The 13,164-nt window shown below is 43.1% G+C and overlaps 1 protein-coding gene across 1 annotated transcript in view; it reads left to right on the top strand.

Annotated features, from left to right (window-relative positions):
* Nucleotides 1-13,164, top strand: part of ascc3 (activating signal cointegrator 1 complex subunit 3) — a 626,361-nt gene that overhangs the window by 345,206 nt on the left and 267,991 nt on the right. The window contains 1 exon segment of the mRNA XM_034173960.1: nucleotides 3,241-3,312. Coding sequence (XP_034029851.1) covers nucleotides 3,241-3,312 — 72 coding nt within the window.

Below are 13,164 nucleotides of genomic sequence, written 5' to 3' on the forward strand. Positions count from 1 at the left end.
CACAGGCATACGATCGTGGGGGCAGCAGGGACTTGGCCTTAGCCTTACTAAATACTGTGGCTAAATCACGGTAACGTGGTACCCCTGTTAAATAAGATTTGGAGGGGTCTGACCACTCCCTCATCGTGCCTTGCATGTATGCATGCAAGTCGGCCCTCAGAAAGGATCTCTCCGGTGACCCCAATCAAAATTTGGGTGTGTGTCTTAACTATGGATGTCCCAATATTAACCGGATGTGGACATATTACCAAAATGTGGAAGCACAGTGATTCCATGTGACCATCTGAAAAGGTCACTTACACAGGCAGAGAAACTGAGTTGATTCTCCCTAAGGCACTGCCGTCCATTGGCATTCACCTCCAGGGAGTTTGGCAAGGGGAATGGTCTACAACTCAGGTTCCTGGCGAAAGATGGGTGCAGGAGGATAGCATCAGAACCAGAGTCAGTAAACCACAGGGGCAGTTTCAGAAGCACTTTCAGAAGTTATGTGGCTTTGATCTTGTCGTGTTCAACTTCGGTATTCACGAGGTTCTGACTAACCCTCACTGATGATTTTTGCATGGGCCAAGAACTATGGACCTGGCAGCTGGAAACCAGCTGCCCGACCTGGCTGCAGTAAAAACTGCACCACTCTCATGATAACGGCTGATGCCCCTCTGTTGTCAGCTGCATTGGCTCCTCCGCTGCACTGATGAAGCTGTGGTCAGCCGAGATGACAGCTCCCTGCAGATGTTCTGACTCCTCGATGTCTGATCCTCAACCAGACCCGCCTGCCGGTGTCTTTCCAAGCCTCCTGTCCACTATTATGGCCAGAGCTATGAGAAAAAGCGTTGGTATCACCGTCATCGTTCATTCGCTCTTAGCGGCAAGAGGGGTGTAATCGGCTACCTGACCACAAACCTGAACACCAAGCAGTAGAAAAAATCCAACATGAACATAAAGCAGTACAAAATCCAGGGCAAAAACAAAGCCATATGACACAAGCAGAAGACTGCCTTCTGGCTTTGTGCCTCTGCCATGATTCTGTTGCTACTGAAGCAACAGTTGACTGCAACTGTTTCAAACTTACAATAGAAATAATAATAGTAGTAATGATCAGCAGTGGACACCAAACCTCTGAAAATGAGCAAAAAAAAAAAAACACGATTTCAAGCCACACATAACTTCAAACCATATACATGATGAGAGATGCAGTGGCTGCTTGCTGACACTGTGCAAAAAATTATTTTGGTTTGCAGTGCCACTTATTGTCTGACCTGGGCTGAGGACTGCCAAATATTTTGTCTCAGTATACCAGCACAGTTCAACAGCACCACAAATTATAGAAGCCAAGATCACCTTCAGATACATCAGAATTTCTCAAACATAATCAGGAGAAAAATTAACTTCGTAACTTCATAACCCTCATGAAGGCAGGGACTACAGGAGAACTGTTGTTACATTGTGCTTTATCGAGGTGTACCTAATAAACTAGCAATGAGTGTCCTTGTCAGTGGGTGTTTACTGAATCTAATCATTTCAGGAATAAATGAACAGTTAAACTCCACTGCCACTGTCCACAGTTGACAGCTGACGGGAGAAATCTTCCAATGTTGTGACAGTGTTGTTGAGTACATTTGGTGATTTTTAAAGAAACAAAAAAACTGCTCAACCCACAAAGTGCCCTGATCCAAACTTGATTCTCAGAAGAATTGTACACCATAGTCTCGAATACAAACTGGAGCCAAATGTAGTGATCAGTGAGTTAAAGTGTTTGGAGAGTGGGTCCAAGTAATGACAGCATGTACATTTAGTTGGTAGCACATCAAGAAAAATGTGTTGTGTAATGTATCATATCATTAGTATAGTTTAAGTTACAAAATGTGGGATTATTTTAGCTGCTTTCGGCTCTGGGATTTGGCACGTTTCCTCACGTTTGTCTCAAGATGTCACAGTCAAACAGTGTGAGATTGGAATCTGTGTCTCTTTGTGATGTTTGTGATGCATTCCAGACCCCTAACATTGCACCTAACAGCTAACGAAACTTAACCGGATCCAGCAGGATTATCATTGGTTGCTTGTTGTCTTTCCTGTTTGGTCTCCTTCACACATAATTGTTCAGTTTCTGATGGCAGCCTGCATTAGGTAGATTTGCCTGACTGTAGCATACACTTTACATTTTTTTTTAACGATTCATTTAACTGATCACCAGGGGATATGTAGTATTAGAAATGTACGCTTAACCTTTTAGCCACTGATGCATCACTATGATCATGTGAGAACAGTGCACATGTGAAGATGAACTCACAGTCAGTGACCTACCCATACAATAAACCTACCCATATGTGTGCCATCTTTGGAAAAGCTAATGTGGAAGCTGACATTGCTACTCTTCAGGAGTGATTCCTTCACAGAGTTTGTCGGCACTGGCATATATCATGTGACTGATGTTTCCAGTCAGTTAACCAAACCAATGAGCTTGTTGAAATGGTGAGAAACAAGTGTTTGTACCCAAGACTTTGTGAAATTACTTGGTGACAGAATCTCATCTGTCTTTGTGTTGCACTGTGAGACTTGTTTCACATCACTCTGTTTTCCATTACCTTTCATTACACCAACATGGCAGTCTGTGGGTGGTTCATTTTAGTGTCAGTCAAAACACCACTTTCTGCCTACATCATTAAAATAGAAGTGGACCAAACTTTACACCAGTCAGGAAAATTATGCAAACTTACAGCCACAAGTATGGATTTTTGAGCTGCTTCTATGTGTATTAAATTAAGTGAACTTTGACAACTGAACCTCACTAAATCCATCCGTTAGAACATAGTATAATACAAACCTCTGAAATTTCCACCACCTCACATCATCTTTAAAATATTCAATGGCTGGGAGAAACCAGGCAGAAGTTGACTTTAGTCTCCTCAAGGTGATGGTCAAGAGGTGGGCTTGTGATCAGAGGGTCCTTGGTTCAGATCCCCATCAGAAATCATCAAGGGCTCTTGGAAAAGGTCCTCAATCCTCAAGTTTATAGTTAAATAATGCTTTGAGCATTAATGTGCTGTATAAATGCATTCCATTTACCATGGGTGTGTGCACACTGTTCAGTTACGTAATATTTTAATTTAATGTGGGGTTTTTATTATCATTATTATTGAGTCTATCTTGTGTCAGAAAAAAATTTAGGCTTTTAGTTTGACACAAACCATGTGCATACCTGTGTGTGCACTTAAATTAGTTTCATTATTCATTTTTTTCCAGATCCAGCAGCTTCATGACATGGAGGAGGTGTGTTATGACAAAGTTCTGGAGCAGGTTAAAGCTGGTCACCAGGTAAGGGGCTCTCCTGCATGTGTCTTCTAGTACTTATTGATACACCAAATGTATCTGTGCTACAGTACAACCCCTGGCAAAAATTAAGGAATCACCGGCCTCGGAGAATGTTCATTCAGTTGTTTAATTTTGTAGAAAAAAAGCAGATCACAGACATGACACAAAGCTAAAGTCATTTCAAATGGCAACTTTCTGGCTTTAAGAAACACTATAAGAAATCAGGAAAAAAAAATTGTGGCAGTCAGTAACGGTTACTTTTTTAGACCAGGCAGAGGGAAAAAAATATGGAATCATGAAAAACAAAAGAACGCTCCAACACATCACTAGTATTTTGTTGCACCACCTCTGGCTTTTATAACAGCTTGCAGTCTCTGAGGCATGGACTTAATGAGTGACAAACAGTACTCTTCATCAATCTGGCTCCAACTTTCTCTGATTGCTGTTGCCAGATCAGCTTTGCAGGTTGGAGCCTTGTCATGGACCATTTTCTTCAACTTCCACCAAAGATTTTCAATTGGATTAACATCCGGACTATTTGCAGGCCATGACATTGACCCTATGTGTCTTTTTGCAAGGAATGTTTTCACAGTTTTTGCTCTATGGCAAGATGCATTATCATCTTGAAAAATGGTTTCATCATCCCCAAACATCTTTCAGTTGATGGGGTAAGAAAAGTGTCCAAAATATCAACGTAAACTTGTGCATTTATTGATGATGTAATGACAGCCATCTCCCCAGTGCCTTTACCTGACATGCAGCCCCATATCATCAATGACTGTGGAAATTTACATGTTCTCTTCAGGCAGTCATCTTTATAAATCTCATTGGAATGGCACCAAACAAAAGTTCCAGCATCATCACCTTGCCCAATGCAGATTCGAGATTCATCACTGAATATGACTTTCATCCAGTCATCCACAGTCCATGATTGCTTTTCCTTAGCCCATTGTAACCTTGTTTTTTTCTGTTTAGGTGTTAATGATGGCTTTCGTTTAGCTTTTCTGTATGTAAATCCAATTTCCTTTAGGCGGTTTCTTACAGTTCGGTCACAGACGTTGACTCCAGTTTACTCCCATTCGTTCCTCATTTGTTTTGTTGTGCATTTTCGATTTTTGAGACATATTGCTTTAAGTTTTCTGTCTTGACGCTTTGATGTCTTCCTTGGTCTACCAGTATGTTTGCCTTTAACAACCTTCCCATGTTGTTTGTATTTGGTCCAGAGTTTAGACACAGCTGACTGTGAACAACCAACATCTTTTGCAACATTGCGTGATGATTTACCCTCTTTTAAGAGTTTGATAATCCTCTCCTTTGTTTCAACTGACATCTCTCGTGTTGGAGCCATGATTCATGTCAGTCCACTTGGTGCAACAGCTCTCCAAGGTGTGATCACTCCTTTTTAGATGCAGACTAATGAGCAGATCTGATTTGATGCAGGTGTTAGTTTTGGGGATGAAAAATTTACAGGGTGATTCCATAATTTATTCCTCAGAATTGAGTGAGTCCATATTTTTTTTCCCTCTGCTTGGTCTAAAAAAGTAACCGTTACTGACTGCCACAATTTTTTTTCCTGATTTCTTATAGTGTTTCTTAAAGCCAGAAAGTTGCCATTTGAAATGACTTTAGTTTTGTGTAATGTCTGTGATCTGCTTTTTTTCTACAAAATTAAACAACTGAATGAACATCCTCCGAGGCCGGTGATTCCATAATTTTTGCCAGGGGTTGTAGAAGACAAAGAATGCAGGGTTACCTACATTGTTTTGTTTTTTAAACCATATTTTCTGCATGATATGTTGCATTGGAGTATTAGTTGCATCATCTAAAAATGCATCATGAAGAGGAAAAATCATATGTCTCATTTATTTTGTTAAAAGTGGCACTACTGCTTCATGCAACAAGAAGCCAAATTAATTTAATCGGCCCATTATTAATTTATTATGCCATCACCACGTTAGTCAACAGATGGAACAAAGACAGCGTTGGCATTGGTCCTGTCTGGCCATTCATGAACATAAAAGTCCACATCCGATGCAGTCTGTTGCTCTTTCCAGTTTTCAGTGATTTTACTTAAACTATAACATTTTTTCTATAAACTGTTAAACAAGAATAACTTGAAGAGGCAGAGTTGTCGGGTGGATTTGATAGACTTCAGATTTCACATGAAGTTACTGTATTTCTCTGAGGTTTTTCATGAATAGAGCCTCTGCAGTAAGTATTTGTGTAAACCTTTTGGAATGAACACCTGCTGCCTGACGTCTCTTATCTCCCCCAGTGTTGCCCTTCCCCACCTCCCTCACCACAATCCACCTCATTCTGCTTCCACTGTACCGGCCTCACAAGGCCTTCTGGGAATGCAGTCGCTGTGAATTCCAGCTTTAGTGTTTAGCTCCCATCTGCTGCAGGAGTTGAGCTCCCTGTTGAGCGCATTTGTTACCCTGTCTGCATCATTTTATTCTCAGTGTACACGCACGACAGATGCAATATTTTTTTACTTTCCTTCTTTGAGTCTTTCTGAATCTTCTAGAACTTGTAAACGAAGAACTTCCAGTTCTGACAACTTTGGTATCAGTTTGTTGTAAAGAGTCCAGTGGTCCAGTCTGGCTGTAGGTGAGAGTATTGATGCCACGGCTGTTTTGGGAAACTTCTTTTCTCAGTATTAAATTGTCAAGAAGGGACTGTGACATATATTAATTTGATCTGGGAAGATCTGAGGGATGAAATTTTCTTTATGATTTTTCCATCTCCCTCCTAGAGGGAAGCACAGTGGCAGAAAGAAGTTTAATAATAAGCTGCGGAGCCTCCGGTTACTGCCGACAATGCTTCCACGTAGCTCAGTGGCGCTGATAAAACACCTTCAATAAATAACATTTGCTGCAGTGGTCTCCTCAGACACAGCCTGTTTGGACCACACACACACAGCTTCTTGTAGGCATTCAGCATTCTAGGGTCTATTTATGTGGTGATGGAAAGAAAACAAACATGCCTGTGTGCCGCATTGTTGAATTATTATATTGATTACTACAGTATAGCAATATGAGCGATGATTACTATCCCTTATTGCACAAAACACGCATTTCCCATCAGACTAAAAGCACCGATGTACCGGCTGGAGGTGCGATTTCTGCTTTCAGCCTGTGAACTAACTAAGATTACAAAGCAAGAAATAATAAAACTCCCAGCACAGAAATCTGCCTTAAAGTTTCAGACACAAATTGGAAGTAAAATTTGAAAAATATCAGGCTTCATTTACAAAACTTGTGCTGTGATATGCATATCAGTAAATAAATTTTAGGTTATTTGATCTTAAACATACTTTTTCATTGCACACCTTTAGCAGATTTTCAGCCCCAGTTGGCTTCCTGATTCCATGAACTAGGAAAGTTGGCATGATTTATTACAATAATAATCTATCATTGTGTGTAATATTTACTGCTGTCAGATAAGTGAAAAAAATTATGTAATTAATTACAAGCTTTGAGATTAATTCATCTAAATTAATTGCATGTTTCTGTGTAGGTTCTGTGCAGTTGTCCAGGTGGTTTCCATAGTAGAGAAGCTTGAATCTTTGACTGGACTCGGTTGCTTGGACTCGGTTGCTTGACGCGAGGACGTTTCGCTTCAAATTGCAGAAGCTTCCTCAGCTAAAATTCTTGCTCTGGTAGTCTGACTTCTGTCTTGACTCCTGTAGAGAAGAATAAACAGAAGCCACAAAACCTGAAGTTTTAAACCTAACCAGACCCCTCCTATCGAGAGGCAGACTGCTGTAGGCTAGTGACTAAACAGTAGCTCTAATTAGCACCTATTGTGCTCTAGTTAGCACCCTCCTAATGACAGGGCAGCTGTCCCTCCTAATGATGGGATGGAAGCCTCTCCTGATGGCTGCCTTGACGACTCTCCTGATGACATGAATGACTCATTACCATGAACAAAGACTGAAACTGCTTTGACCTGAGTACCCCATTGTAAACAGGGGACAAAGTGTGTCTCAGACCCCCTCCCCGGTTAAGGCTGGGTTTCAACTGTTTCACATAGAATGCCTCCTTGACCCCTCTCTCAAACCATTTCTTCTCTCTGGCTAAGATTTTAACTTCCTTGTCCTCAAACATGTGGTTAGTGTCTTTCAGGTGGAGATGAACTGCAGACTGAGGTCCACTTGCGCCCTCTTTGCGGTGCTGGTATAGCCTTTTATGTAAAGGTTGCTTAGTCTCACCTATGTAGTGTTCATTACAGTTTTCCTGACATTTGATAGAGTACATTGCATTGCTCTGTTTGTAACTAGGGATCCTGTCCTTAGGGTGAACTAATTTCTATCTCAAGGTGTTAACCGGTTTAAAGTAAACTGGGATTTTGTGCTGTCTGAAGATCCTCTGTAGTTTTTCCCCTACTCCTGCTAAATAAGGGAGAGACACTCCTCTTCTTCTTGTCTCCGTCTCCTGTCTATCTGGTCTCTTTGTTTTCTGGGACTTCTGCACTTTGTACCCACGATGGTCCCTGGACAAAGTGCAGAAGTCCCAGAAAACAAAGAGACCAGATAGACAGGAGATGGTGACAAGAAGAAGAGTGTCTCTCCCTTATTTAGGAGGAGCTTTTTGGAATCAGCTTCACTTACCATGTTTAGAGGATGAGAACAACCCCAAGAAAACCATCCCAACCGTGAAGCATGGGGGTGGAAACATCATACATTGGGGGTGCTCTTCTGCAAAGGGGACAGGACAACTGCACCCTATTGAAGGGAGGATGGATGGGGTCATGTATTGCGAGATTTAGCAAACAACCTCCTTCCCTCAGTAAGAGCATTGAAGATGGGTCATGGCTGGGTCTTCCAGCATGACAATGACCCCAAACACACAGCCAGGGAAACTAAGGAGGGGCTCTGTAAGAAGCATTTCAAGGTCCTGGAGTGGCCTGGTCAGTCTCCAGACCTGAACTCAATAGAAAATCTTTGGAGGGAGCTGAAAATCCAAACCCGAAAGATTTGGAGAAGATCTGTATGGAGGAGTGGACCAAAATCCCTGCTGCAGTGTGTGCAAACCTGGTGGAAAAACTACAGGAAACGTTTGACCTCTGTAATTGCAAACAAAGGCTACTGTACCAATAGTAGCATTGATTTTCACAGGTATTCAAATACGTATTTGCAGCAGTAACATACAAATAAATTATTTAAAAAAATCATACATTGTAATTTACGGATTTTTTTTTTAGATTTTGTCTCTCATAGTGGGCATGCACCTAAGATGAAAATTTCAGACCCCTCCATGATTTCTAAGTGGGAGAACTTGCAAAATTGCAGGGTGTTCATTTTCAACACACGACTGGCTATGTTTATGGTGCAAAAACCTCTCAAACTCCAAATCAGACTTCAGAACACATTCAAAATATTCTTTATATTGTGATCCAAAACAGACTAGTTGGATGTAATGTGTGCAGATGTGTAATATTCAGCAAAAGTCAGCACATATGAGCAGTATAAGCGTAGATCTAGTGCAGTGTGGACCCAAGAGGACAGACTGTGGCTGGAGCGTGCATCAGACAGCATATTAGAAAAAGTTGACAGTCATCTTATCTGTTGCGCTGTTTCGTTCCACTGTCAGCACACCACACTTCTTACTTTATTATTTCAGAATGTTTTATTATTTCTTCAGTACCTTTTCTTGACTGTGCATTTGGCTGCTCAGTTATTTTTTATGCCAGGCTAAAGTTTAAACTAAAATTTAAAATGAAAGATTAACAATTTCCAGCACAGTCGGCCCAAGAACGGGCCATAAGTCCTTAAACAACTTTGTTGGCATAGGCTCAAATAAGCAGGTTGTGCTTTTTGTAGACATCCCAAGCTTTGCCAGCGCGTTTAGAAAAATAATATCAAATTCTGTAAATCTAGGTATCATCTTATTGATAACTCCCACCTCCATAGCAGGGTGCAATGATTGAGCCAAGGCATGCTGAGATATGCTCAATCTAATGTCTTCTATTTTCTTCTCAGAGTAATCCAAGAAGTCCTGAGCTACAAACGGAGAATGACTAACAAGTGGCCATCCATGGATAAAAAATGCTACCGTGTCAAACAAAAATTTTGAGTTGTGCTTGTTTTTATCGATCAAGTCTGAATAGTAGGCCCGCTTTGTAGTCCATAATGCATGCTTATACTCTACAACTGCATCATGCTATGCAAAGTGGAACACCTCAAATTTAGAGCTACGCCACTTCTGTTCCAGACTTCCAGCCTTATGTCTGAGGTCCCACAAGTAACCATTGAACCAAAGCGACTGCACTTTGGGAAGGCAAGGCCTTAATAGAGGAGGCGCAATCTTATCAAGTGTACTGAATTTAGATTATCCACCATACTGTCTACTGATTGAGCATTCTGCAAAGTTGAAGCTATTGAGCTTCGAGTCCAGTCCGAGTTGAAGGTTTACTGCGTCGCCATGGTAACAGGCAAGGTTGTTACTCCACTAAACGCGGCAGCGTAAATGTAAACCTAATAACTGAGTGGTCCAAGACCACCGATGCAAGGGGCAGGATGCCAATATTCGTAATAGCAACACCACATACAAGAACCAAATCCAGGGTATTTCCACCAATGTGCGTCAAGCCCTGAATGCATTGCTGAAATCCCAATGCATCCACAATTTCCATGAATGATTTACACAAGGGATCAGAGGGCCTATTCATATGAATATTAAAATCATCAATGATCAAAATGTTATCAGCACTTGTTGACAAGTTAGAGATAAACACACCAAATTTATCCAAGAATTGAAAATGTGGGCCAGGGGGCCTATAAACAATGGCAAAATAACATGACTGATGTCCATACTTCTGCCCCAGACAGTATGTAGCATCATGGGCAGAGTAGAGAATCAGATGCTCAAATGATTTATACTTGTGACCCCCAACAGTTAATAAAGTAATCGTAGACCTATAAATAAAAGCAACACTCCGCCTTGCCTCATACCACGGGAAACATGACTATATGTGAATCCCGGTGGGCAGGCCTCATTCAAATGACCTACTCCCGATTTAATGGCAGCCTCTGCCGCTGCAGCAGTCCCGGCCAATAGGCTCCGGCGAGTCGTGGGTCCAGCTGGTGACTGCTGCCAAGTCACAGGTTAGGCTATAGGCCTCCAGCGATTCACAGTCCTGGCTAGCGACCTCCCAAGGCAAGCCGCGGTCCGTCCGGCAGACGTCAGACGTGCCACAGACCCGATTTGCGACCCTCGACGAGCCACAAGCCTGGATGGTGCACTGACACAGCTTCAGCCCAGCCAAAGGACCCTAAACTGTGGTCGCAAACTGTATCAAGCAGTACAGCTGTCTGCACTGCTGCTGCTCGCTCTGCTCACACTCTAAAAATTCTACAGGTACATGCGTCTACATGCTTTTTTCACAAAAATGCACAACTATTTTGCCTATCTGTTACAATGCAGTGCCTCAGTGGCAAAAGGAAGACACTTCATCTTCATTCTCTCAGTCTACCCAGATGGAAAGTGGCAGAGAGAGAGACAGACTGCTGACGCTGGCTCACAGATCTGGCATCTTGTTTCCGACGGATTGTTTGTTGTTGTGACGCTCTTCTGAACTTCACACGGTTGTATACGTTTCTTTTATTTCTTTTTAGCACTCTTCTGGTTATTAATTGTATCTACTCTGAACGTTATTTAACTATAGTCCTGTTGTAATTCGCTAGCTGTTAGTATTCGCTAGTGGTTAGCTTTTGCTAGCTAGGTCGACTCCTCCTCTCCCCCCCCCCCGTCGTTATTTTTATAGCTGTTTCTTTTTTAACCTGGTTAATACTTCTGTTAGTTTTTCAGTCGAACTGCTGTGAATTTTCAGTAATTATTTTACTCCTGTGTAAATCTTAGGAGCGGCTAGCATTTTCGCTAGCAGTTAGCTTGCATTAACTACTTCGGATCCCTATTTTCATTTTTTCATTTCATTTTTTTTATATAATTCTGTTAGTTAAATGTTAGTGTAACTGTTGTGAACTTTAGCTTAGTACTTTACCCTTGTGTTAATCTTAGAAGTGGTTTATATATTTACTGTTCCTACATGTCGAATACTTCTGCTACTCTTTCAGTATAACTGCTGTGAACTTTAATTCATTTATTTGCATCTATGTGAGCCTTAGCAGTGGTTAGCTTATCCATTATTGGTTAGCTTGTGCTTGCTTGGCTATACTCTTGAATTTCCTAGTGTGCAAAGTACACTACTTTACCTACTTTACACCCTCCATAAATCCTGTGTGATGCTGGAAGATGGGGTGTCTCTCTTAGAGAGCCGTGTCCGTAAGTTAGAGCAGCTTCTTAGCGCAGTGGAGTTAGATGTTACAGGCACTCTAGATGAGGTTAGTGCTGGGCTGGCTAGCGAGCCCATTAGCGTCAGCATAGAAACGCCGGCTGTGGAGGAAGGTTTTTGGATTGGGGCTAGGCGGAGGAAGCCCCATAGGGCTTGGTGCCCGGTTGTAGCACCCTGATTATAGTCGCCACTACAAACTGTGAATTGGTTCTCCCCCTTGGATTTACCTGATGTGAATTCTCCGAGTGACTTCCACTCCTATCTCCAGGCCAAAACACCGGCCTTTAGTGATAGGGGATTCTATCACCCGCAAAGTCAGGTTACAGACGCCGGCTGACGTTAAATGTATTCCTGGGGCCAGAGCTCCCGACATTCCATCCCATCTTAGGGTGCTGACGCTGCAGAAGGGAAGACAGACGAAGGAACATGACATGAGATATATGTTGGGAAAGTGTAGTGACACGGACCCACAACAGGGGGCGTAAATGAACGGACAATGGAAGGAGTCAAATTATAACACTTTACTGTTGTGAAATACACAACCAAACACAGCAGATTCAGAATGTGCAACAGTCAATCAATAAAGGTGTCATGTGGGCAGGCTCGACGATAGGAGACGCCCGTCTGTAAACGAACCGGAACCACACGATTTCCACCACCACCGAACCCGAGGAATACTGGAGCTGCCAAGTCCCGGAGTCCCCAGGTGGCCACCTTCACGGCGTGTCGGATCTGGTACTGCTGGCAAAAAGCAAAAGACAGTCAAAGGGTGGGTGTGTGAACACCCAGTAACAATCCTGGAGGGAATTACACCTCCACCTCTCACTCAACACGTTGCAGCAGTCTCAGAAGAAAAAGAGCGCCGTCTTGCACAGCCTCCACAAAAACGACTGGTCCTCCTGCAAACACTCACAATAACAGATTTACAAATCTCACAAAAAGGCTGAGAGTATTACCTCTGATAGAAGATGATATCTCGGCAGTGTGGTGGAGGTGTCTTCCTGCTTTTATACCAGATGTGGATGATTAGTGACAGCTGTCACGGATGATGGGTGACAGCTGTCACCATGGCTTGTTCCTGAGGCGGCAGCGCCCTCTCGTGCCTGAAGCCCACACTTCAGGCAGGGCGCCCTTTGGTGGTGGGCCAGCAGTACCTCCTCTTCAGCGGCCCACACAACAGGACCCCCCCCTCAACGGGCGCCTCCTGGCGCCCGACCAGGCTTGTCCGGGTGGCGACGATAGAAATCGGCCAGGAGGGCCGGGTCCAGGATGAAGCTCCTCTTCACCCAGGAGCGTTCTTCAGGTCCATATCCCTCCCAGTCCACCAAAAACTGAAAGCCCCGGCCCATTTGACGGACGTCCAAGAGCCGGCGTACTGTCCAAGCCGGCTCCCCGTCGATAATACGGGCAGGAGGCGGCGCCAGACCGGGTGCACAGAGGGGTGAGGTGTGATGCGGTTTAATCCTGGAGACATGAAAGACCGGATGGATCCGCAGTGAGGCCGGGAGTTGGAGCCTCACTGCGGTAGGACTGAGGACCTTGAGGATGTGGAAGGGTCCA

The sequence above is a fragment of the Thalassophryne amazonica genome, chromosome 7 (assembly GCF_902500255.1).
Source record: "Thalassophryne amazonica chromosome 7, fThaAma1.1, whole genome shotgun sequence".
NCBI classification, from domain to species: domain Eukaryota; kingdom Metazoa; phylum Chordata; class Actinopteri; order Batrachoidiformes; family Batrachoididae; genus Thalassophryne; species Thalassophryne amazonica.